Source organism: Coturnix japonica, chromosome 1 (assembly GCF_054131305.1).
Source record: "Coturnix japonica strain WE chromosome 1, WE-NBRP24, whole genome shotgun sequence".
In the NCBI taxonomy this organism is placed as follows: Eukaryota; Metazoa; Chordata; class Aves; order Galliformes; family Phasianidae; genus Coturnix; species Coturnix japonica.
Genome location: NC_140663.1, coordinates 13453481 through 13479531, shown reverse-complemented (window position 1 = coordinate 13479531; position 26051 = coordinate 13453481). Strand labels below are relative to the sequence as shown.

At 37.1% G+C, this 26051-nt stretch overlaps 1 protein-coding gene across 20 annotated transcripts in view; it reads right to left on the bottom strand.

Moving 5' to 3' along the window:
* Positions 1-26051, bottom strand: part of KIF21A (kinesin family member 21A) — a 74059-nt gene that overhangs the window by 12403 nt on the left and 35605 nt on the right. For 4 of the 20 annotated variants that reach the window (XM_015851680.3, XM_015851626.3, XM_015851653.3 and 1 more), the window contains exons 8-28: positions 25465-25660; positions 24527-24716; positions 24014-24077; positions 23244-23441; positions 19949-19987; positions 17543-17627; positions 17243-17360; positions 15786-15974; positions 15020-15219; positions 14507-14614; positions 13933-14001; positions 13611-13822; positions 12781-12934; positions 12216-12416; positions 10813-10914; positions 10047-10212; positions 9510-9530; positions 6110-6170; positions 5843-5897; positions 4039-4256; positions 11-121 (exon numbers count right to left, since the gene is read on the bottom strand). In XM_015851680.3, coding sequence (XP_015707166.2) covers positions 11-121; positions 4039-4256; positions 5843-5897; positions 6110-6170; positions 9510-9530; positions 10047-10212; positions 10813-10914; positions 12216-12416; positions 12781-12934; positions 13611-13822; positions 13933-14001; positions 14507-14614; positions 15020-15219; positions 15786-15974; positions 17243-17360; positions 17543-17627; positions 19949-19987; positions 23244-23441; positions 24014-24077; positions 24527-24716; positions 25465-25660 — 2757 coding nt within the window. Of the gene's footprint in view, positions 1-10; positions 122-2768; positions 4257-5842; positions 5898-6109; positions 6171-9509; positions 9531-10046; positions 10213-10812; positions 10915-12215; positions 12417-12780; positions 12935-13610; positions 13823-13932; positions 14002-14506; positions 14615-15019; positions 15220-15785; positions 15975-17242; positions 17361-17542; positions 17628-19948; positions 19988-23243; positions 23442-24013; positions 24078-24526; positions 24717-25464; positions 25661-26051 lie in introns of all 20 variants that reach the window. The other 16 variants (XM_032442486.2, XM_085511146.1, XM_085511336.1 and 13 more) reach the window with 8 other exon arrangements.

The following is a 26051-nucleotide window of genomic DNA, read 5'->3' as shown; positions in this document are numbered from 1 at the left end:
GAAATCTTACAGTTTGGGATCTTTTGCCTTTGCCTTTTCCATTGTTTTCTCGTATGTTTTTCTCTTGGCTAAAGGTGAAGGCTCAGGTATCTTCTTCTCTGACAAAGACGGCTGTCTAGAACTAAAGACAGAGGAGTTGTCACCTTACTTTACTCTTGACAAAATTGCTTTTCCTATATTAACTGTCATTCTTTCTCTCAGAAGCAAGTAATTATTGCATCTCCTGAGACTACCGAGTCTATATCTGCTCTCACATTTTAATACAAAAATATACCAAATTTATTAACCTTCACAGTTCATCGACATATCAAGAGAAGATACTGAAAACAAACAGTAGATCTAATAATTCAACAATAAAAGAGATTGACTAAAAAAAAAAGAGATAATGATAGCTGGAGCATGTATTTCAAATTCGGATCACAGAGAGAGACCTAAAATGGACACGGAGAGAAACCATAATGGCTCTTCAGAATGAATTCAGCTGTTCACAAATGTATTCAAGAAGTGATACTAAATTCACAATCAGCAAGAAAAAAAAAAAAAGCAACAAACAAACAAACAAAAAAACAACCCAGCATTTTCCATTGAGAGTCTACCATTATGGCCCTTTTTTCCTACTCTCCCTTCTGTTTGCCCCTCTACCACTTTCTCCAAAATAATCCCAGTCACTGTGGTCTTCATCTCAATGTTCACTCCCCATTAAAAACAGCAAATGATCAAGTGCGCATCACTAATGCTACCATTCAAGTGTCATCATTTCAGCACAAATGAAAAACAGAATCTGGAAGGTCTCTACTCCTGTTTCTCACCAGCTGGGCAAACAGAAAAGCCATATGTGCTTTGATTCATGTTTTCTTGGTGTGTTTAGAGGTTGTTTCTACCAGTGTAATGATCAGAAATTATTACTAAAAGGAAGAAAACAATTCTGTGGATTACAAAGGTGCTTCTAAGCAGACAAGGTCAAGTGGACAGGCAACCATCTTGACATAGATAATAACATTGTTCTATAGTCTCTGAATCTACTTATCTGCAACTTCTCCATGAGAAAAGCTACTTCCTTGAGAGGAAGTCAGTATCATATAAAATCCATCTGGGGACTGGCGTGCAAGGTAACATAATTTAAAATGGAAAACATAACCAAGAATAACTACTTGACCAAACTGTCCTGAGTGAGCACATGTACACTGAACACAAGCACTCACAGCAAGGGGAAGGTCCCACCTGTAGAGCTTAGTGCCAAAGGCTGCATGCAGGCCTTACTGCCCCCCAGCTGCAAACAAACGGGGCCTTCACAAGGCAGGTGAATGAAGAGAGGTAACAGCAACTATTACAGCTTTGCGTATAAGACTAGCAATTAAAGAGCATGAACAAGGACAGATAGGTTCAATCCACTCCATGTTACTTACCTCTAAACAGATTCTGCAAAGGACACAAATGAAGGGGGAACAGAACACACTCTCTCCCCTCTTTTTACATCAGGCCAGTATGTATTTAAGAATGAAGAAGTTCTGAATACAAGGAAGTCCTATGATCAGCCCAATAGACAGATTTCTCAGCAAGGAAGAAAAACTTGAGCTAGACTTTCCTGCTTTGGTTGCCTACACGTATCCTGCGTAGTTGCTAAATAAATAAGCCTCACCATAATCAGAATCCAGACTCCTCTGCCTCACACCACAATGCTGCACAGTCGGGTGTAGAGCCAGCTCCCTCTTGCTTACTCTCTACATCTCCCTTGAGTCTCCCACCTCTGGCTCCAAAGTGATGCATCCTCAGAAGGTATAAAGAGCACTATTATATTGAGAATCCATTTTGAAAACCTGGAAATGCAGGTATTATAGAAATGGAGCATTCTTACCAGAGTGAACTTCCTAAGTACAGATGTAAGAACAAAAAACCCCTGATCTGATGCATCCCTATTGATCAGCTGAACAAAAAAGTGCAAGATGCATCTAATTATAGGTTTTTAACATCCTTTAAGCCTTCCACAATATCAGAGACATCTGAACAGAGCTGGGAAACCAGACACGACCTACAGGAGACCACTGTGCTCTGCAGATGCTACTGAAATAAAGAGGGAGTATCAAAGGACAACAGAATCATCTGTGCCTGTAAAACAGAACTCCAACTAAACTGACTGTTGGGGCTCAGTGTTAGCCATGAACATTTAGGTGCCTCTTGGAATCATCACAGAACTGAGTTTCCACGGCAACGTTTGTGCATAAGCAGACACTTAACTTTACATCTCAGCATAAAATAACTATTACTTCCAGAGGATGCATATTTTGGATTACTTTTATTACTTCCACATCTCTGAATGCCACTTCAGTGGCACAAGGAAGTTAATGATCATTGTGGGTAAGATTACACTCTGCTTCAGTAGAATGTCATTTATTACAATAGCTATGAGCACTACAGGCTCAAACGGGAAGGCCAGGTGGCTCACAAAGAAAACCTTTCTTCAAAAACGACCTGCAAAAGCAGCCATGCTGTAGAAAGTATACTGAGCTGTAATTGTTAAAAAAAGGAAGTAAGAAAAGAAGCCAGAAAAACACCCTTTCACTTACAACAAGGACATCAGTATAGGTCAGGCTGATTGTGGCAATTTTGACCAATAACAAAACACTAGAAGTGAGGCCTGCTGCTGACTGAACTGATTTACTGACAACTATCTAATACTCCCAGAATACAGTTCTGTAGAAAAATGCTGTTTTGCTACATGCTAGATGACTTTCACAAAGCAGACAGAGCTAAGCAAAAGTTGCTATTACCTGAGTCCTGGATGTCAGGCCATAACACTTGATGTTTTAAATCTTGAAGCTTCAAGAATCTCTAGCGAACTCAGGCTAACTGCTAAAATAGGTGGGTTTCCCCACATATCCTAACCCCCCGAGAGCATTATTTTCAAGCAGACTGAACATGTGAAATGCACTGAAGCCATCAGTATGGGTTAATAATTGCTGTCAGCAGTGTTTTACGGTTCATGTTTGCCACTTCAAGCACATGCCAGAAACACGCGGTAGAAATAACGCAAAATTGCAAGTGTACATTAGATGGAAACCACTATAAAAATATTACACAAACAGGACAAGTGAATAGTGAAAGATGCCTAATTCCAGCATTTGTGACATGAAGATGGCTATGGGGTATGGCTTTTCCATATCACTGAATACAATATGTGCAGTTTATTCAAGAGTTCATGGAACACAGGAGCTAGTACTTCACAATACAGGCCTCTAGCATCTCTAGCAGTGAATGGCTAATAACCACCAGTAATATCACAAGATATAAAAAGAACATCATGATCAAATGAAAACACATTGGAGTACACGACAGACAACTATTGGCCTCATCATAAAAAAAATGAAAACAATTTTTTGAGCTTAATTTGGCATCAAGTAATACTTTCAATATGTAAAACTGATCAGCTGGTAAGCACAGTCTGCATCTGGAGAGGATCTCTGAGGATTCCTAGTATTAATTGTGTCTGTATAAGCTTTACATTAATTGAGCATGCAAGTGTAAAGATTTCTTCAGGTTAAGTGTGGTCTGCACAAAGTCTCCCACAAACACTTTACCTGACAGCAAGGACCACACACGGGTACTGCTGGTACACACGATTTCATTTTTTCTTGTTGCCAGCTATTTGTTTTGCATTGGTTTTATTTTGGTCTCTCTGCTGTTCTAAGCATATTTTTGCTGCATTCCAAGAAAGCAAATTTCCCACAGCACTATTGAAACAGAATATCTGAGGTAGCAGATGGATTTTTCTCCCACTATTTAGAGAAAAGGCAACGATTTCACTATGACAAAACACAAGAGAAGTTTGGACCCCCAATAAGCAGCACATTCTTTTCAGCAGTGTGTTTCTAATGTCTAGAGTGGTGATAGCAGAGAAGAAAGAAAGGTTTTGTCAGTATTATTTAGTAAGCTTCAAGTGTATTAACCTCCTTTGTAAAGTTAAAATAATAGATTACAGGAAACTGGCAACATGCATTTTTAAAAAGCAAAGCACAATTAGTACAGCATGGCCAAACTTACATGCTGCCTATCTTAGAAGGTAAGCCAGATGGTGGGGGAATAAACTCTCTGTCCCTAGCAGAAGTATCATTTGTGTCAGCAGTCATCCCACTTTCTTGGGTTTCTGCAGCAGATGCAAGAAGGCCAGGCAAAGTAGATTCTGCAGCACTAACGTCAGAGACTAAATCACTGCTATCTGCATACAGCAATTCCATCTGTGTAGTGGTCCTCCGGCGGGCCTGCAGACAAACAAAAAGCAAGATGCTACTTAATCACTTCCTAGAAAGTTTCAAGAGTATTACATTTAAGATTATCATTAGCTTGTAAATGGCATTCTCCTCAAAACACTCGGCAGCTTCCTTTAGAAACTAAATTAGGAAGCTCATCTATACTCCTTGGAAATGATTTTAGAGAAGGTAAGTCAAGTTCAACACCAGAAAACATTGACTTGGCAATCGTTTGAAAGGATGCCCTTGGAAACCAACTATAAGCATCTATTACTCCCAAAGATTTATCTAAATGAAATGTTATAAAGCAGAAGAGTAATACAAAGTGTGAATTTAAATTAAAACAATTACATTGAAGTAACTTCCTACAATGATGCTTCTTCTGATGTAAAAATAGCTACTACTTGGCTTAAACTACTTCTAAATTGACAAAAGCTAAGATCAATTAAGATTCTCTCAGAATTTCAACAGTTAGGAAACAGCAGAAAGCCTCACAAAGAAGCCAAACTCTGTGCAGCACTGTCATTGCTAGAAAACTGGTCATGCATATTAGGAGTTCAGCTGCTGCAAACTTAAAATCTATTCCTTAAGGAAAGAAACACCTCTGGGAAAGACCCAGCATGAACACAGACCTCACAAAAATGACGTTTACTTCATGCCAACATTTTCAGATTAAACTCCTTCGGTTTACCTGCCCAAAGAGCTGTGCAGCCAAATAACACTATCAATAATGCAACAGCCAACTTAGATATAGTCCTCCAGAGTCAACTGTAGTTCAAAGCATAGAGGCTAGAACTTCTACTAACTTTACAATACTGCTTTATGCTCCTATGACCACAGGAGCAAATCATAAACGGTACACATTTCTTGTTCCCACTGCCATTAATATTAAACTGCAGCCTACCTACCTGCAATGATAACTTTCATTTAGAACCCAAAGGTCAAACTTTATCTTATAAACTCCTTAAATTCCTATGACCACAGAAGCAAATTAAAAAGAAAAAAAAAAAAAAGGAAAAAAAACACATTTTCTCTTCCCACTGATATTGATATTAAACAGCAGCCTCATTAATTGTAGAATTACAGAATATTTAGAATTGGAAGAGATCCACAATGATCATCAAGTCCAAACACCTTGCTTCACACAGCACTTTATGTGTCTGAGAGTGTCGTCCAAACACTCTTTAAACTCTGGCAGCCTGGGGCCATGCCACTGCCCTGCACAGTCTGTTCTATGCCCAGTTATCCCTTCGTGACATATCTCTTCCTAATCTCCAACTTGAATATACCCTGAACTCCTACCCTTCATTATGTTAATTAATACTAAATTGCCAATTTACTCAGTTTGGAATTCTATTAATTTATGAAACCATCTGTAAGTGTGAAAATTCAGCCACAAGATAGTGAAGAACAATGCATTTTTATTATTACTTCACAGAGAGGAGTATTACACAAAAAATACACTGCATACAAATCATACAAACATTATCTCAGTTCACCTTCTGTATGTCTTTGCTCGCTTATGGCTCTAGAGCAAAGCAATAGCATCCTCTAGAAGATGCCATTAAAGTATGAATTATAATTATCCTATAGCATACCTTGCTTTTGGGTTTGACTTCACCACAAAGCTTCAAAAGATCTGAAGATAATGCACTAGGAGAAAAATTGCAGCACAGTTAGTAAGAAAACAGACATATTTTCAGAATGCATATTTTAAGATTTCTTCCTATTGAATTGATAGGCAAATTGAAAGGAAAACACATCCCAGGTATCTTCTGATGGACATGTAATGTGTTACAAAAAGAAGAAATGATGTTAATTTTTCTAGAGCCAGACCCAGTTACCTGTTAACAAAGATCGCTCACCTTCCTTCTGTCCCAGGGCTATGCAACGGAGCATCCTCATCAGTACTATCTTCCAAATGTTCTAGAAAAAATACCAAAAGAATACTGTTAGCCTGCCCAACTACAAAAGGACACTTGGGGTTTGCATACTGTGCAAAACAATTCAGACAGCATTGAATGTAGATGACCAGCACGTGAAAAGTAAGGATTTACAAATACATTTCACTATTTGCTAGTCATTTCTCATGGAATTTTCCTGGTTTTCTCTATGTATTTTTTCTTCAATCTTTTCACTCATAAGTTTCCTGAGTTCTTACACACAGCCTACAGAAATCATAGACCTTAGCATACAGTGCCGGATGTTGTCCTCTATTCATTGTAGTGGAGCAACATGGATGACAGAGAAAGAGAAATAAACTGTAGAATGAAATCTGGAAGAAAGAAAGAAGACAAAGCAAAAGACATTATCTGCAAGACATGAAAGAGAATATGTAAATCAACGGACAGTGAGGATCTCTGTTCTGACTCCTTTTTCATCTTGCTCCAATACTGCATCAAATCTTTTACAATGAAAGAAATAAGGCATTTTTAACTCGCAAGTGAGTTGAGTCTCAGACTCAGTTAATAAAGAATTGCAACATCAGCCTGACAAGAAACAAGCACTTCACTAACACATTTCCTGTTTCAAAACAGGATGATGCTACCATGTAATACTTTGGAACTGCTTCTAAACAATATTGATTGCATTGAAGCTAATTGCAGAAAGTTGTTCAGCATAAAACGATCCTGAAGAAAAATGGGTACACAACGCTGTTCACAAACAGACAAACCCAGCATGCACGTCACACACTGTAATGCTATCAAACATCAGATCGATGCATGTCTGCATGCAAATGGTGCAAAACATTAAGCTAAGAGGATCAGTCCAGGACATATGTACAACAATTCCAAACTGCTGGGAAAACCAATTATCTTACTTGCATGTTAGTATAATATAATATATCCTATGCATAGTTTAAAGATATAGATATTAAACTTCTACAGGTTCCATATTTTTGAACATATGTATTAAATATTAGGGATTAAATAATATTCTCATGTCTTTTCTCAAAGCCTCTTCCTTATTGCTTGAGCACTTTAAGATTATTTAAATAGCTCTGCCAGAAAGTAAAGGGGGGGAAGGTAAATATATTCCCCAGCTGAATTGTCCAAAGAAATGAAAAAAGGGGAAATGCTGCCTTCTTGTCTATGCTATCTCTAAAAAAACATTTCCTAGAAAAGTCATGGCCTTCTCATAAAGGACTTGTCATCAACTCTGGCAACTCCGCTGTACCTGTGAAAGGTAAAAATGGCAGTATGGCTGAAAAAGATGGGATTTCACTTGTGGATTCTTCCTAACATGACCTGACATGCTGCATCAATATTTTTCTTGAGTTTATCTGCAATGGATCACAGGAAACCTGTGAGAAGCTCCCAGGTAGAAAACAGCACAGAGAACCAACAAAAAGAGACGAGAAGGGAGAAGAGAACAAGATTCTGCAAGAAGTCCTGAGCAAGAGGAGATAAACAACTAAGCCAGTGAAAGGCAGTACTGCTTGTGAGGAGCAGAAGACATAACTGCTAATAAACCAGCGATCAACGACCAGTGGAGAGCTTTTCTGATGACTTCATGATGAGGTCTTCATCCTCGCACAGAGAATAAAGAACAGTGCCAGCACAGTGCAACAAACCAGCAATTTCATCTAAGGGAGATGACATTTGGTCTGCTCATTCAGGATCTGCACATACAAAGCTGTGAGTCACAACCAGGCACACCCAGATGTCATGAGTGGGAAGGTGCTTCAGAAAGGAGTGACTTCAAGACCCAACTTTGTGGTCACATTAATGTTTCACAAGTGTGAAGAGTTCATCCGCACACAAGGTAGGCATGCATAAGAAGCCTGTTCTGAAGATAAACACCTGAGCCTGTGATGTAATTTGCAGACTGAAACCTTTTCTTCATTCTACATTTGAACACAGGTGTACAGCTACCTTGGGGAACTCCTGTACTTCTCCAAGCCAAGTGTGTTCAGACTGCTAAAAACATACAGACCACGGAGCTGCAAGATGGCAAAGGCAAGAGCAGCTAATGACCAGCACTCTGCAGGTACGGTTACTGTTTGGGATGGAGCTCAGTACCGCCCCTGAGCTTCCAGGCAGCTTGTTGAGATAACTGATTTACCAGGGAGCCCTGCGCACCCAGAGAGCCCCAGCCACGCAGCTGGCAGTCTCAGCTAAAAAGCTTTACCCACAAGTGATCTATAAAATGCAAACTACCAAAAGGCTGAATTTCTGTGTGGACTGAGGTTTATATGGCATATTCCATTTAGATACGCTCACGGTGAAGCTTCCATCCTATCAAGTGATAACACTGTCCTGAGCGACATGTTCTAAAAGCTCAGGCTTGCAGAGTATTGAAAAGCTTCTTTAACATAAAAATTACAAAAAATGTGGAAAATATGTATCATTATTGTTATTTTTACAACAGTGCTACTGTTTCCATGCATTTAACAAAAGTATTTTCAAAAGATTGTTTTAGATGCTGTTAACAAGTAAAGGCCTGTCTAGAGCTAACAGGAAATGCTAACATTAGGATCCTGGCTAGAGAAGCCTTGTTTTCACTCCAGCGGGGGTGAACAGGCACACACATGCACATGTATACAATACAGAAGCTATTTTAGACAAGCTACAATACTAACAACCACTGGTGCATCTGAAGAAATACTCAGCAAATGCAACAGCATGCCCTGGCACCTTCATCAGGTGTCACCTGTCAGGACATTGCACAGCTGTAACTGTTCTCACCAGCTCACATCAGGCAATGACCCACATGCTTCAAGAGAAAGTCTTATATATGATATGTTCCTGGAAAGCTTCATGGGCTTAGAAGGAACAGGAGATGGCATAAAACAATCTGTTACTGACATTAGGAATATTTCAGGTTTCAAATAGTCAATTTTGTGACCAGGAGTCCACGGAGATGAGAAAACGTGTCATCTACTTGAAAATCATTTAGAAGCAACAAAAGATTCATCTCCTCAAAATGAGTGGTCAGCAACTAAATCCAATTGAAAAAGTGAGGTATCCGCATTCTGTAAATTATTTACCTTACAAAATAATTTGTTTACCAAAAATGAACCGCATTTAAGAATTATTTCTTTTTCCTCAGTCAAATTCATGTCTAACAGAGATAACATGAGGCTATAGGTGGTTTCAGAAAGGAAGAAATGCTCATTAAGCTCATGATAAATGAGTACATTTACAGCATAGTTCATGCAAACTTCACACACACACACAAACTCTAAGATATACCAGTTAGTGAACATGAATGAATTAGTAACTCATGCAGCTGTACAGTACACAGAAAGCTAAACATACTTACCCAGTGGTATGCTATCTAGGTCTGTGTAATAACAGCAACAAGGAAACAAAAGCAACACTCCAATCAAAACATATCCAGTTATAAAGAGAAATAAAACAAAAGTACCCAAATGTATCCTATACTTTTCCTTAATACTATCTCATAAGAAGCGGAATAGATGCCGTAGCAGATATACAATGACACTTTGGAAGCCACTAACAAATGATGATTGAACAGAATCACACGGTTAGAATTTCATGTTCAAAAAATTAAAATCATATGAAGCTGTAAAAGCAGTCTTTTATAAAAGTAATAGGTGAAATATTTGAATTTCAAAGCCTCAATAACAAAAAGCTTCTGAATTCCCTACATTTCACTGCTGAGTGGATATACTTAAATGTGACATACATGCATATCAATTGTGAAATAATTAAAATTTAATATGCTAAAATACAGCATCTATTCAGAAAAGAAACAACCTAGAATGCCCAGTACAGCATGCGTGAAAGGCAACGTGACATGCAGCTGACTATCTGGAATACAAGATGACAAAATTACCTTGCAAAGCATGACCCAGCAAAGCATCGAGCTCAGGATTCAACTCTGCTTTCTCTTTTAGCATATGAAACAGCAGCTGGTTTTGAGTAGCGCTAGTAATTTCTGTCTGCTTAAGGCGCCCCTCAAGAACTTTAATCTGAGCTTCTTTCTGAGCTGCTTGGAGCCCCTACAAGAGAAAACAAGTATGTGATACATATGTGCGTTGTTATGAGGTGCCAAATACTCGTTTTGAAAACGTGACATCCCAAAGTTTCATAAAAAGCCCATCTTGCTCTTCTCAAAAGCCAAAGTCTGACCAAAGCATGACATGCAACAATATTATTCTATCTTGAAAGTAATATTAAAAATGCACTGTATTTTCAAGAAAGCTGCTGTGCCATTCCTATTAAATAAATTAAAAACAAGAAAAAAAAAGGAATAGAGAAAACCACCCTGAGCAGCACCTTGGAGCTTGTTAAAAACTAGGGAAAGACAGTATGAATTTGATTGCTAATTATCTCATATTGTTCTTAAAACAGCACTAGTTTGTCATAGAGTTCAGTGGATTCCTCAGTGGATTGAAAAACAGATAACAGCTGGAATGGTACAAAGGATCTCAAGGGTCTCCACTCTGAACCAGTGCAACTCATTAGTGCTGACCTGCTTTGCTTTGTTTGTGTTTACTTTCTATAGCCACAAATTCAAATCAGCCAACCTTTACCAGCCTTTATCAGTTCTGCTCATGATGCATGGAATAGTCTTGTTGCACACACATATTCAGCATTACCTTATTAATGCCCATTGTGAGGAAGTGATCAAGCAGATATCGAGCTTCTGTCAAAGTGCAAGCATTTATCACTGCTGTTACATCCAAGGTCTCTCCTTCTTCCTACATATTCACCAATAAAAACAGATTTGGGGAAAAATAAAAGTTTTTTTTCTAACCATAATCACTGAAAACAGAAACAGTAAGAGAATGCAACATCACCCAATTATTCCCTCAGGCACCACTACACTATGCCACACAGTTTCATCTTGTTGGGTTTTTGTGTCTGTTTTTTTTTCCTTCCAAACTATCCCCAAACTACCTCATGGTACATATTCCACATCCTTCCAAGTCTCTTGCAGTCCTTCTGTTTCTTTCCTATTGGAACATTCTTACAATCTCTAACTCAGAGTCCTTCTTTCTACAGGCCGAGCTATTCACAGTGCATACAGAATTAAGTGCATTTCTTTAATCTCTGCAGCCTTTGTATATTTGAAGATTTCTCCCAGCAGTCTTTTCAACATTCTTCTGATTACTCTCAGTTAGTATTAAGCACTCTGGTACCCTTAGGAATAATCTTTTGTGTTCGCTACCATTTTACTGGTAGTGTAAAGTCCAGTAACCTCACACCATGCTGTCTAAAATTCAAGGAACCCTGATGCGATTAAAACAGTAAAAGCTGCTGGCAATGTAACATGCATTAAGGCACAAATTAGCCCAGTGTGGCAGAGGGAGAACTCAAAAACTGCTATATAACAAAAAGAGTTGGTGTTACAGTTCAGACTTTATACCACCATGCACTGAGAGATCTAAAAGACCGTCTGGTGTGTTCTTCATGCTGGATCATGTACAGTATGACGCACATGAAGTTTTCACATCTGAATTTCACTGTTTTTGATAACACCCAAGTTTCTACATCAATCACAATAGCAATTTAATGGGAAACTGTCTGTTTAAAAAGTTCACCTCAAGCAACTTTCCCTGAAAAGCCTCCTTGATTACAGATAGTGACTGTTCCATAATTGAAAATTTACAAAAATGCAATGTAATAAAAAGAATTTACGTAGGTGATGACATACAAAATTGCTTACATATATTTAAAGCATACAAAAACAATACAACAGAGTAGAAGTATATCAACAGCTGCAGAAAGAGAGCGCTACCTGGCAACCTTTGATCCCAGTAACTCAGTTTGACACCAGCAGAACAGAAAGCATCAATTTTGATGTTTAAGCACCCTTCAGTATTTAAATTGCACAACAACATTAACACCACGATTCATATCTAGAAGTCCAGTTGTAGAAACTTATTTCTAGTTCCAAGTTCAGTAACTACAATCAAAATAAAATTCATTTCTAAATAAGCACATTTTCAAGGCTGCTTCTTTTCTGCCATTCTATTATTTAATTTAATATTTCACCTACCTTTGCTTCTTCCATTTGCATAATATTTGCTTGGCAGTCAGAAATGCTGTCATTAATGTAGTCTATATTTGCAGTTAGTGATTCCATTTCTTCATTTATGTTCTGGACATTTCTATCTGCTTCACTGCCACCCCCATCCTTGATGAGCTTCTCCCTTTTCTTTGAAAGCTTCTCTCTTCTTCTTGTAAGTTCTTCACGTTGCTATTTTTCCCAAGGACAAAATATTACATAAAAAGTAATTAGTAAAAACTTAAGGCCTTCATTTTGTTTTCCTTTCCTTTTTAAAATTTAGCTAACACGTTATTTCCACAGGAAGAAAGAAATTCTACACTTAAGTATATTAATATATTTACACATTAACCCATTATGTGTTTTTATTCCTTGCTAAGCACAGAAATCCCATCAACCAAATGTGTACTGAAGTTAAAACTTCATTGACAGCAAGGGATTCAAAGTCACTGCTTATGCTACCATCACGGCAACACATTTATAATAAACACAAACACAGTGATCTCTTTATAGTCAATATGACCACATAGCTCATAGTCCATAGCAGCTCACCCACCGTAAGTAACCTATTCATATCTGCCTCCATATTGGAAATGGTCATCCTCTGCATAATGATATCAGTGACTCTGCGTTCAAGTAACTGCCACTTCATCCTGGCTGCCCTTGAGGAGTAAACTCTGCTTGTCACCGCTTTCCGCTGATATTTCTTTCTGTGATAAATTCAGGAGAAACATACATAAAGCTAAAGTAGTTCAGATTTGAATGTGGAAACAATCAGGCCAGAGTATTTTTAAATGGATAAGTTCAATAAATAAACAAATAAATAAATAAATAAATCTTGCAAAATGTTGTGCAGTTTGTCATGGCACTGGACACCTATCTGCACTCCCACACCAAATTCTACTATACGCTAATATATAGCGTTCGAAAAAAGGTATCAAACCCTGGCATCTTCTATGATGCACAACTGAACTAAAATGACAGCTAAGAATCATTCCCCGCTTAACAAAGAAATGCACTTGAAACTGCAGAGGAAAATCATCGGTAAAATTAATATATTAAACTATGTTTTGCAACAAGATTTTATTTGAATTTAAACATCACAGGTCTTGGATCAATAAGGACCTTTCTTTAAAACCAGATTAACTGGATTTTGAAACTTTGGTGCAATTTGCCCTTCAACGTTGCTTTACATTCTTCCACAATGAAGCCCACAACATTGAAATTACATTTGATAATGGTAAAAAAATCCATTTTACGAGCATTACCCGACTGTAGTTTGAGAAATACCAACAAGTGAAATAAGTATCATGAAAAGAATATCTGCTATAAAGTTCATGCAATTTTCAGTTCTCTTAACAATTTCTAATGAGTTTTAATCCTTACCCTGTTCCATTTGTTGCAGTAACAGACAACGCTTGAACCCTTGCAACAGGAATTCTCATTTTCTGCTGCGCTGCTGTCCTTGAACCATCATGCTCCAGTGATGAGCTAGAACTCGGTTCTTGAATAGGATGTTCAGGCAGACTCAGCTTTCGACTCACTTTTCCTGCCACTTTATCAGACAGAGGCCTGACTTGCCGACGAAGGGCTGTGACCTGAAACAAGAATGCAAAGACACGGTTACCTCTCCCTGAACCTACGTTCAAAGTTGCAGCAATATAATATCTTCTATTGTCTAAGATGCATTACTGTTTTATGACAATACCTCCTCAGTTTTGCGACGTAAGATAACTTCCTGATTTCTTTTCTGAGCTTCCAGAAGCTTGAGCTGGTGCTGTGGAAGAAACATAAACAGCACATAGTATTTCCTCCATTTTCTGTTACAAGAAATTTACCATATATATATATATAAATTAAAAAATAACAACAAAACAACTTTGCACAGTAAATTAAGTTTGCAGAACTCTTGTGAAATGACTCGACACGTTGCAGCTCTCTCTCGGTCTTTCTAGGACAGAATGAAAATGAGAGTTTCAATAAAGTTACTCTACCAAAAAGAACACTCGCAGGAAAGTAAGGCAGTAGCAATGGTATTGTAAAGATTCAGTGATAAAATAATATTGATACACATAATCAGTAAGTCTTTTGTTTTCTGCTACACTAAGCATTTGAAACTAGGAGCTGCGTGATCACAGAAGTCAAACCAAATTACACGTATTTGATTTGCAAAAATAACCGGGTATGTGCCTCAATGCATATACATAGGGCACATGCCTTCAATTTCATGCCAATCTGAATGACAGCCATTTATCCCAAAAGCAGGTTATCTGTGAAATCACCTCTCGTTTGCGTTGCTCCTTTTTAAGCTGTGCAATCTCTCTATTTCTTCTTGATTCAGTCATTCTAGCTTTCTCCTGCTCTTCTTTCATTTGTTTCATCAAGCGAACCTGTAAAGAAGTCATCACTTAGAAAAGCCATTTGCACTGAAGTGCTATTCCCTGCCCCCATTTATCTAAAGAGTTTTCTCCAAACTGCCATCTTGCAGCATATTACATGCTTTTAGCAATTTACTTCTATCTAATGTCTTCTTCACTCAGAGCTGAGTAACAGGTAATAAGCAGCACAAGCAGCTCTGCATGTTTCATGCAGTAATTTCCATTAATTAAACCTAAAAGGGCTCCCCACACATTCATGCACACAGAGAAATTATGAAGACGAGGCTATTCCTGTTTTCAGTCCTTTGAGCAGCTGACAGCATGAACAGGGTTATCCAGTGGATAAATGCGCAGGTGATCTTAACTTATTTTCCAGTGAACAGTCACTGCCTGACACTCCAACATACTGAGATATACCTTGGTTTTCTTCATCTCTGTCACCTCCTGCTGCAGTTTCTTCAGTTGCTTTTCATACTGAGATTGATTTTTAAGCAGTCGTGCATGTTCTTTCTGAGCTGTTTGAAGTCTCTGAAGTTCTTTATTCATGGCTTGGAGTTTCTTTTCATATTCTGACTTGATTTTTTTTGCCTTTTCTTCTGAATATGTCTCTACAGAACCTAGAGCCAAAGAGAATTCTTAATCTGCTTTTGTTTAAGAGATTTTTACTTTGCGACATCAAACAACTTCCCTCTGCTCTTAGCATTTTTTGCAATATGCTTGAAAATTTTCTTTTGTATATTCTTTCTTTTGTCGCCTGCACTGTTTCAATGCCCAAATATCTGAAGACAGACACACACATGCATGTTTACATATGTGCACAAGCTAATAAGATTACTCAAATCAGATCTCAAGAGCCATCAAGCCTAGTATCACCTTCTGAGTTGACCGAAAAGGAAAGTCTAAGGAAGAATAAGGGAGTAGTGGAAGCATATTAAATGCACAACAATAAAGCATATGTACTACATTTCTAGTGTGAAACAGTCAAAACAAATCAAAAAAGCCCTTCGTCCAGCACTCTCCCAAAACTTGAACTTTTGTGGCTCACAACTTCCAGTGCCACAGTTCACTTTTCATCTTAACACCACCTCATATTAAAAAGCTTGCAAAAGGAAGCCAGGATGTTAGAAACAATTCAACTAGCAGATCTTAAACATTTCAATTTGAATAAATTCATAATTCTTACCCAAGTTTTGAAGAACTTGATCTCTTTCAAGTTGAGTGTCTCGAATCTTATGTTGTAGCATCATCAGTTTCTCCTCATATTGTTTTTTCAGTGTCTGCAATCTTCGCTGGCTGTTCTCTAGCTCATCTATCAGTTTCTGCTTAATGGCTATTTCACAGGTGATATTTGCCAAGTCAGCTTGATAATTTTCTGAAATAAAAAGATTTGGATAATTAAAAAATGAAGATTTCTGCTAACGTAACAGTGAGAACCACATAACTATGGATTCCTCCTGCAATGTTAGGGCCATTTCCTGGCATGTAATTTTACACATGAGAACTTCACACAAAATACAATGCAGCAACCAAAACCACTATCTGCAAATCAATCTCCTCTAAACACTCCCCATTCCATGAATGGGAAAGAAGGAAGAAGAGATATCTTTCACTGGAGCATAGTTGCTCTGCTTCTATAATTCCTTACATTTAAATCTCAACAACAGCTATTTGTCTTTCCCCATTAAAAGTTATACAGGCTGTGATACTTCAGTCACCTCAGGGCTGCAGAATAGCTCTCATTCAGAAACCCAGCAGGTTATAAAAGGAAAATTTGGCTACTGGCAGACTCCAATGGGAGAACTTCCTTTCTCTACTATTTGGAAAAATGAAGTCAAAATCATAAGAGAAGCTGCAGTATTCATGAAAGTGGAATGAGGGGAGGAATGAGAAGAGTTAGAGGGAAAAGGAAAAGAATTAATCCCCGCACAAAATTCATAAATGTTTAATTAATTGCTTTGTTCAATCAGGTTTCTTCGTTTTGTTTTGGGTTTTTTTGTTTAAGATTACGTGCTCCAGAACTAATTTGTAAATTGTGGATTTATTCCAGGTTCTGCAACTGTTGCTAATTGCTTATGTGACTCTCAAACAAGCAGGAATCAACAGCCCTGATTTGCCTATTTGGCCCAACTCACGAGTGAATTGCTGGTAATGCTCACTCTCACTCTAACAATCCTAATTTGCATGCCACAAGTACACCAGCTGTTGATGCTTCTACATGAATAGCCACAACATCTGCAAAGTGACGAAGGTTGATGGACTTCCAGCATTTTGAAATTAAACTTCACCCTCTTCCAAATTAGCCAAATGGGAGCTGTCAATTGGCGATTAGTCTTGAGATACAAAAACAACCTAGTACTTTTGCTTCATATATTTTAACTAAAGAAGAAATGCCTTATTAAGCACTTGATAGCTTCTGTTTAATCTTAAAGCCATCAAAGAGACACTTGATCAGATGTATGTTTTAGCACCATCTCTCACAAAGAATTCACTGGACATGCAATAAACAAAGCATTATGAACAGCACTGACAACGTGCCATCTTCTCTGCCAAACAAAAGAGAAAAATATGAACACACACAAAACCAAGAATGGCACGCAGTCCTTATATAAAAAACCTGCAGAAATATTGAACTGACATCACCTTTTTCATCAGAGTCAGAATCTGACTCATCTGAGCTTTCAACAACTTCCATGTCATCTTCATCCTCATCATCTTCCTCTTCTTCATCTTCATGATCACTTACTTCCTGAATTTCCTCCTACAAAATGTGGAGCGGAAAGACATTAAAATGCATCCACACTTTTCCATGTTCCATTCACTTCCTACAATCATTGGGAAGCAGCAATATTCACTTCATTCATTCCTAATTTTCTTACAACAACCATATAAACCAGTACACAGGCAATAAACAAATCAACACAAGTACTTGTAAATACTTACTGCTTCCAATTCATTATTTGCTCTCTCCGAAGTGCCTTTTTCATCTCTCTTCTCCTGCTCATTATCTGTGTTGTCATCTTTAACACTAGTAGAAAAGGCACAGGCAAAATATTCACAGACTGAAATAGCAAGTACTTCCCATCCCCCAAAACAGTAAGTTTTAATTCAAAATAAAGATGAAACCAAAGTGTGTGTAAACAAAGTATACACGTTGTGCATGGGTAAAACACAACTTCCAAGCTCCTACAGACAACAAAAATAATGCTTTTTTGCTCTTAATCTTAGTTTGCACAGTAACATTAATGAGTATTACAATGTTTTCACCATATCACATGAACTGGGACAATCAAAATATAAATGTTTGTAAACCACGGCTGTATTCTTTTTGCATGGAAGTTGTAGCATACCCAAAATAGCTTTTACTAAACAAAGAAAGAATATTATGCACAAGTACAATACATGTTATAGATACATGCCCTCAAGCTATAAGAGAATCTACCATGCCTACATTTTCTTTTAAGGTTTATGCACATTTCCTAACTTACCATATTATAACTAGTTTTTGGATCAATTGTCTACTTAGACATCAAGCTCAAAATAAGGCATTAATATAACAAAAATAGTTTAGAAAAACAGAATTGTTGCAATAAGGATATGTTTCAAAAAGACACTTTCCCAACAATCAAAATTATATTTCAGTATACATCTATGTTTCTGTTTTTCCGAGTATGATTCAAAACTTATGTAACTGACAAGTACTTTTACATTCTTTCCTCTCTTGAGGACTTGGACTGTAACCATAGTGAGGGCTTGTGTTAATTGCAGCAGTTTTGATTTGGTGTTTTAGCCATTAGGATGGCTTCTTAACTTTTAAGTGCACAGCTGAGATGCAACATGCAAATGTTAAAACTCTAACACTGACAGCACTCTGCAAATTGTCCAGGACAAACTATCAATCCTTCTAGAACTACACATGCAAAATGGAAACGATTCTCAATAGAAAGGAAATTGCGACAGAGCAGCTCTGGACACAATAAGGAGTAATAACGAAAAATGCGGTTTTGATCTCATAAGGTGGACTCTACTTTACCCAATTTCCATTGCATAATGGTGGCACAAGTATGTGCTGTCACTGACCAGGCACATTCATCTTTCTCTACTGACACCAAGAGGAGCTCAGATGAGAGATATAACTGATAAATCCAGTACTCAGTGCAGCGACAAGAAACGTTCAGAAGATTTGAGAAACTACTCAAACCTAAAAGTCACTTTTAAATAAAAGAGCTCTACTCTGAACAGTGCTAATTAAGAGAGAGTGCCCCAGTGTTTACTATTTTTTTCTCTTTTTACCGCTTTTTAAGCGGATCAACGCTAGATGGCTCCCCCGCCCCACTCCCCAGCAGTTACACAGAGACCACAAGCAGGCAGAGTGCCTTCACTTGGGCAGCAGCCTGCCTCGATTAGAGCAGAAAACAAATACCAGGCAAGGAACACTGAACCATGCAATCTCATTTCCACAGATTCTTATCTCACTCAGCTCACATGTTCTGGTTTATGTTGGACAGCAAGCCTAAATGCTAACAGATCCTAGTTGTAGTTGCAATCTTCATGCACAATGACAATAAAATTCCCTTCTCCTGCAGGCACTACAGAGCTCACCACTAGAGAACTTGTGTTCTGCCTAATGAATGGAAGAAGGCAGGAGGAAGAAAAGCCAGCAGCTCCTCTAGGCAAAACCACATTGCCTGATGGGTGTTCTACTGCTCTGTAGGTTCATATCATCACTTTACATGAATCCAATGTGGGGTTTGGGGATTGAAGCAGATAGCTGAAAAACAAAAGCTCCACCACGTGCTTTTAACAGCATATTTCTCTTTCAGAGCCTTCAGTGTGACTGCTCTCTGTGACTATCAAATATATCTACTACCTTGGCTGAAATTGAACTGAAAGAATGGTCAAGGTTTCAGAAATGCAATTTCAATAAATAAATAAAACTAAAGGGACTGTGAATACTTAACTGAAGTGTGAAGGCCCAAACTCACAGGCTATAATTATTAAGTTGCTATACTGCCTGCTATAATATTTTATATTACATGAGCTACAGTGCTTCCTCCTGCCTTTCATCCCATACAGGCCAGGCCATGCAAGAAAGAAAACTACCAAAATCTACAGCGATTCCCAAAGGCATCACCGTCCCACAACTGCTTGCAATCCCAAAGTCAACCTCAGTTCCACAATAGAGATTTCTTCCTATTAAAGCACTTGCCAAAAGCCAAAACACAGGACAGAATTTAGAAGAGCCGAATGAACTACTCTTGGGGTTAAGAATCTACCCTACTTCTTTCCTTGTATGACAACCAGTTAATTGAAATGACAGTTAATTAAAAACCTGGGAAATATTCCAACCTTCTTTCTTCTTGACTGCTTTCCTCAAGTTTCTGTAGCCTTCAAAAGCACGAGGTACAGTATTGGAAGGCCAAGTCAATGAAGGACAAACCAGACAGTGAAAAGCGAAAGTGATAAGAAGGTAAAAAAATGATATATGAGCTTGTGGAGTTTTAAAACAAAATTTTAAAAAACACTGTCAAAAGACAACAAGTAGTAAAAAGGCAATACATTGTGAACACTTGGAAAGTAAATAGAAAACAAAGCAGTAGCATTTGTTGGTTAACTGATCTGTCACTGTCAACGATTAGAAATTCAAGTTACAGCAGTGAAGAAATATATTTCACTCTGAGAAGTATTTCTAACGTGGGTTCAAAAATCTCTTAGTTCTAAAAAAAAACCCACAGAAACAAAACCAAAGAAATCCTCTATACTTTTTCCTGTTAAACTTGGAAAGTAAAATGCTGAAAAATCCAATAGCCACTGAACTGACGTTATCTATCTTCAGAAACATCTCAGGACAAAGACAAGATCTTTTTCTTTAGCAATAATATTCTGAGTCATATATTCTGAATATAATTCAAACTCTCTTTGAATTGCAATTATTTCTTTTGTTTAGAGTCTTCTTATCTGTTTTTAAGAAGAGAATTGTAGCTGTTTATTTTTCCTGGGATTCAGAAGTGCATTCCAGTGTTATTATTAAAAAAGAAAAAAAAAAAAAGCATCAAAAGCAATGAGATGGACAAAAAGTTAGTATTTTTACTTGTACTTTATCATCCTTAACAAAAGGCAATGTAGCTGTGAAGAAGTGCCTGGATAACTTAAGTTAAGTGAAGAGATGGCCTAAATTATATTCTTCACATTCCTATTGTAAGCAAGCTTTGAGAGTGTGAGCCCTTCTGCTTAACGCTGCCTGCTACCTTCCTTCAGTGCCAGCTAGGTGCTAACATGCTGAACCCCATGTAATGTTATCACTGATTCAGTTTAATAAAGCTTTAGGAAGTCAAAAGACAACAGTCAGAAAAGGTTACAAGATGTGTAATGTTGACGAACAACTGAAAGAGGCACAGGAGATTTGCTGTGGGTCTTGTAGCGAGCAGGTCACACAGTTTGTGGAAGTATATGTCAGTATTTGGGTAGTTAAAACATTACTGGGGTGTAAACTGTTTCCAACAATCTTTATGATGCATGCTTGTTAAAGGCTACAGATGTGAAGCAGCACATACCTGCTGTTCATTCAAAACTAACTCTTAGATCTTCAGGCTACTTCAGAACAATTTGTGTAAGTTGCATGTACTTAAAACTGTGCACCTTTAATCAATCACACTGATCCTTACACAGGAAATGAGCAACTCAAGAAAGGTAGTAGGAGCAGAGCTACTAACTAGTTTTGCAAATCCTGTTTTTACAAGAAAACACAAGTTAGACAACTTTAAGATAATATCAACCCTATAAAGGAGTAGTACAGTAAAGCAGGTAAATACCTGTAGGAAACAGAAGCAGAGCAAAGAATCCCTGCCAAACTACAGAGTAAATGGTCCCTTTGCAATACATCAGTATATTTATTTCCAACACCTGAAATTTTCACAGAATAAAAACTAACAATGATGTATCCCAAAAACAGATTTTGCTTCTATCTAACTGATGAAATATAATCTGCAAATGTGCAGTCTCTCAAATTCTAATTCTTAGCATTTATGGAATTACTTCACTGATACACGCAACTCAGAAATATAGAACCATTTAGCAGCCTGCAGATGGGCCAATCCTTACCAGTATTTTAGATTATAAAATGGAAAAAGACACTATACAATGGGATCATAAGACCCATTTTGAAATGTAGGCTGGGCTTTCAAAAGGGCTCTTTGAACTTAAATTCTCTTTTGGTTCTCCAATTCTACGATGCAAAGTTTATTGCAACTAGTCGCCCTTGGGTCAGACCACTAGGCTATCCCACTGACAAGATTATCATCTTGGTGTAAGCATCACTGCTCATAGACACATCTTCCAGAAAAAGACCGAAATTAACACCTACCTCTTTTATTTACTGCTGTAAAAAACGTCTAAATGGTTTTGTTTTGTTTTTCTTATGGGTAACTTCCTTTGGTGCCCCTTTTTTTGGTTTGGGTGTTTCTTTTAGAAGTAAACATCTACTACAGCAACATCTATTACTCAGTATGTGTAGTAACTTTTATCAGTTTTCTGGTCACAACCCTGTCAACAATCACCAAATACTCAGACACCAACTAAACAACTGGGGCTCTAAGCATGTATTTAATGCATGCTTAATTTTAAAATCATACAAAAGCAGATCATTTTCTTCAATATGTTAAGAACATATTGAAGTGTTTGTCTGAAGCGAGGCCAGAAGATTCTGCTGCTTGCATTTAATACTTCCACCCTCTCTTCAAATTCCTACAAATGTAACACACAAAATCAACTTAAATACTCATGGAAGAGCGTCCTGATAAAATGAGATGCAACAAAGAATTTGATTATCATTAAAAGGGGTCTTTTCCACAAGTATCAGACGTGTATAATGTATGGATTTATGGATAAGATTCCAAGCTGCAGATCTCACCAACACAAAGATAGTTTATAGTTCTACCACATTTTAGGTTTGTTAAATTTACTGTTAATTTGTAGATAATAGATCAGAAGCACAGAGAATTGGAAGGAAGAAGATCTGTAATAGAATCAAAGTCTTGGAGTGCACAGATTCCTGCTGTACTAGCTGCTATCTGAACAGGCATTTATATCAATGTATATGAGCATTTTAGTAGATGAGAAATTGGACAACAAAAAATGGCTAAGCGTGACGTTGCAAAAAAAGTAGGAAATCTCAAATCAAAAACATTCATAGAAGCAGAAGGTAGAGAAAGCAAAAGAAGCCATTCCAGGAACTACCAAAGAATTCCCAGCTATTCAGAATATCTTTTTTTGACACACAGAAGGAAAAAAACCTAATTTTTGTTCTTGAAAACTCTTTTTGAATTTCAGATGCTTAAAATTTAGGGCTTTTTTTTTTTTTTTTTTTTTTTTTTACCTGTGCTTTTACAGTTGTGCATAACTATGACATAAGAAAAAGAACTCTTAAATAAGGAACATTCATTCTACAAATAACATATATCCCTTTGGAAGAAAAGATGAAAAACAGCTATTCCTTTGATGTGAAAAGGGTTTGTGGAAACACTAGTTTAGGAACCAAACACAAACAGCAAAGATGTGTTCTGAATTATCAAAATTTAACAACTAAAAATAAAACATGCACTTCCATACTAATACAAAAAAAATAAAACTATTATTCATACACCACCTTTTTTTCTTTTTTCTCTCTTTTTTTTTCAGCTTTTCTAGATCTTTCTTGGCTATATCTAGAATTTCCAGTGTCTCTTTTTCTGAAGAAAGCATAGAAAATGCTGATGGTCCACCAAAGTACGTGGATCTTGTTGAAGCTCTTGACAAGTTACGCCGAAGGTTTTCATTAACTGCTTCACTTTCTAATAGTTTTGCCCTTAAAAAAAAGCAAATACACCTCTTTAGTATCTGCAATTGTAATGCGTTATCTTCAGTTTAAGAAGAAAATACAATACAAGGTGAAATCATATGAAATGCAAGTATGGTCAATTTCCTGGTCATATGACTTTACACAATGGCTATGAAGCTGTACACATTTCATCAACATAAATTCTAAATGAACAATTATTGAACAACTACAAATATACAGAGACACACTATATTAACAGATATATACAATGCATGTACATATGTATGTTCATAACACAAGAGCTAATGTATAGCATAGCATTAATACTAAGTGGGGAAGCTATATATATATATATATTCTTTTTTTTTTTTTGCAACACTGTAGCTCCATAAAAGACAGACAAGTGTCTACAGTATTAAATATCTTTAACTTTTTTAAGAGTAATTTCTCAGTACTATAATTTATAACAGGTTATGATATTATCACAAAACAACAGTGTCAAGTTTTGCACAATGATCAGTCAAGTGAATTATTCAGCCGCTAACATTACCAGTATTTGTTTTAAATGAAAATGATTCAAAGACATTTTACATAAATACCTGAGATCTTCAATTTCCTTGATATAATTATGAATCATGTTGCTAATTTCTTCATTTCCTTCTCCTGGGGAGAGAGGGGAATCATAACATTTAATATTTCCATACAGATACTTGGCACAACGGACCAGCAAAGAGAAACAAACAGATGGGCTACTCATTTAGATCTTATCTGATTCATGAAATGTGTTTTTCTTTAACCTGAATTATGAGCTTGCTTCCTCGTTGTGTTCTGTGATCAGGACTATTATAAGTAATGTCTTCTATTCTATTCCCCCCTCCACCCCCAACATAAATAACTTTTAATAACAGACACATCATAAATCAAAAAAGATGCTAACAAAATGGACTAGAAGAACAGCATACGTATGGTATTTCTATCAGTTGATTATTTTATGAAGAGAAAAGCAAACAGTCGCCCATCTCTGGGGCCTCACCCAATGCTAAATATATAAGTACACGTATAACTAAGTACACAAGTAATTCCTAAGTAAGGGCAATGCACCCACAGCATACCTGCTCTGGCTAGAACTTGGTTGGCCTGATCACTCACAAGTTGCGTTACTCTGGCTCTCAGTGCATCAATAGTCTCTTGCATGGCTTTAATTCTAACACGCAGATTATTGTTTTCTGTTTGCAGCATAGCATTTTCATGAAACATGTCGTTGATGCTTTCAACGCCTTCTTCATCTATAATCCTTTTACCCTTAAGTAAATACATAAATTATTACTAGTAATAAAAAAAAAAATTGTAGAAAAGCATTTTCGGTATTATTTTTCAAATCTAGCAAAGATGATGCACAAACTGCTCATAATTCCACATAGATGCTCACTGCAAAAGATAATTCTTTCAAAGATTTCATTCTTACAGAGATTTCAAAGCAGTACAGAAAGTTGTCAAAGCACTGATGTCTGCAAGAACTGATCCTAGTATTTTGGTCCTCCCTGCACAGTTCCACATGAGCCTGAAATACAAGTTCTTGGAGAGATTTAGAAATGAGAAGGCCATTCTTTATTAGATCAGGATACTGCCTCAAAAAAAAGAGAGATAACAATGGTAGACACATTTATTGCTAAAAACAGTATCCCTTGATTAAAATTTCAGTAAGAAATAGGCATTGTGTAGTACGAGTATCTGGCCTGTATAGCTGAAAACCCATTTTTAAAGCACAATGGTTTTAGCTCTCAATCAGTATTTAAAAGCACCATACATTAACTGGTACATGATTGAACACGTGAACAATCTAAATTGCAATCATTTTTCACTTTGGAAGTGACTATTTCTCATAGATGACCATGAGAATATCTGGAAATAACTGGAAGTTTTTTACAGATTAGCATTATTATTATATATATATATTTAAGTGCTTGTAAAGCAGAGCTAGCTGAAAGAAAACCAGCGGTAGAACTATAATCATTTAAAAGCAGAAGACATCCTAAAAGAATACACTTACTGTTTTGTATTCCATAAGTTCCATCTGTAGCCGCGTAATCTCATTGCGCAAAGCATTTATTTGCTGACTAGCCCTATCCTGATTAACCATCACCTTGTTCTTGATGTTTCGTGCTCGATTTGCATACTTCAATGTGTTCAAGGTTTCCATGAAGTCTCGATCTGAAGGGCTCACACACGCTATCATGAGTGTTTGACTGCAAGTTACAAACTCAGGTTAGCTTTACAAATCAAGAACCAAACGAGAACAGACAGGCTAACAGGTCTTCAAGTAGAAGGTGAAACAAGAGCTTTTGACTTTATAACATTTGTGTAAAGATTCTAGACATAACACAAAGTACTGTAGAAGACTGTCTACCACAAAGTTCCAGAACTGTTAAATCACTCTAGTATAGCATAGGAGTTGTTAGATCATTAATTGTTCTACGTGTAAAGTTACAAAAGCAATTAATGGATGTTCCTAGAAATGTTTTCCTAGTAGTTAAATAATTTGTAATTTAATATGATCTGAGATTTAAATTCTTAAAGCCAAGCTGAAGCCTCAAATAGTGATTTGGATCATACAGTCATCAGGACAGGGGGAGTACA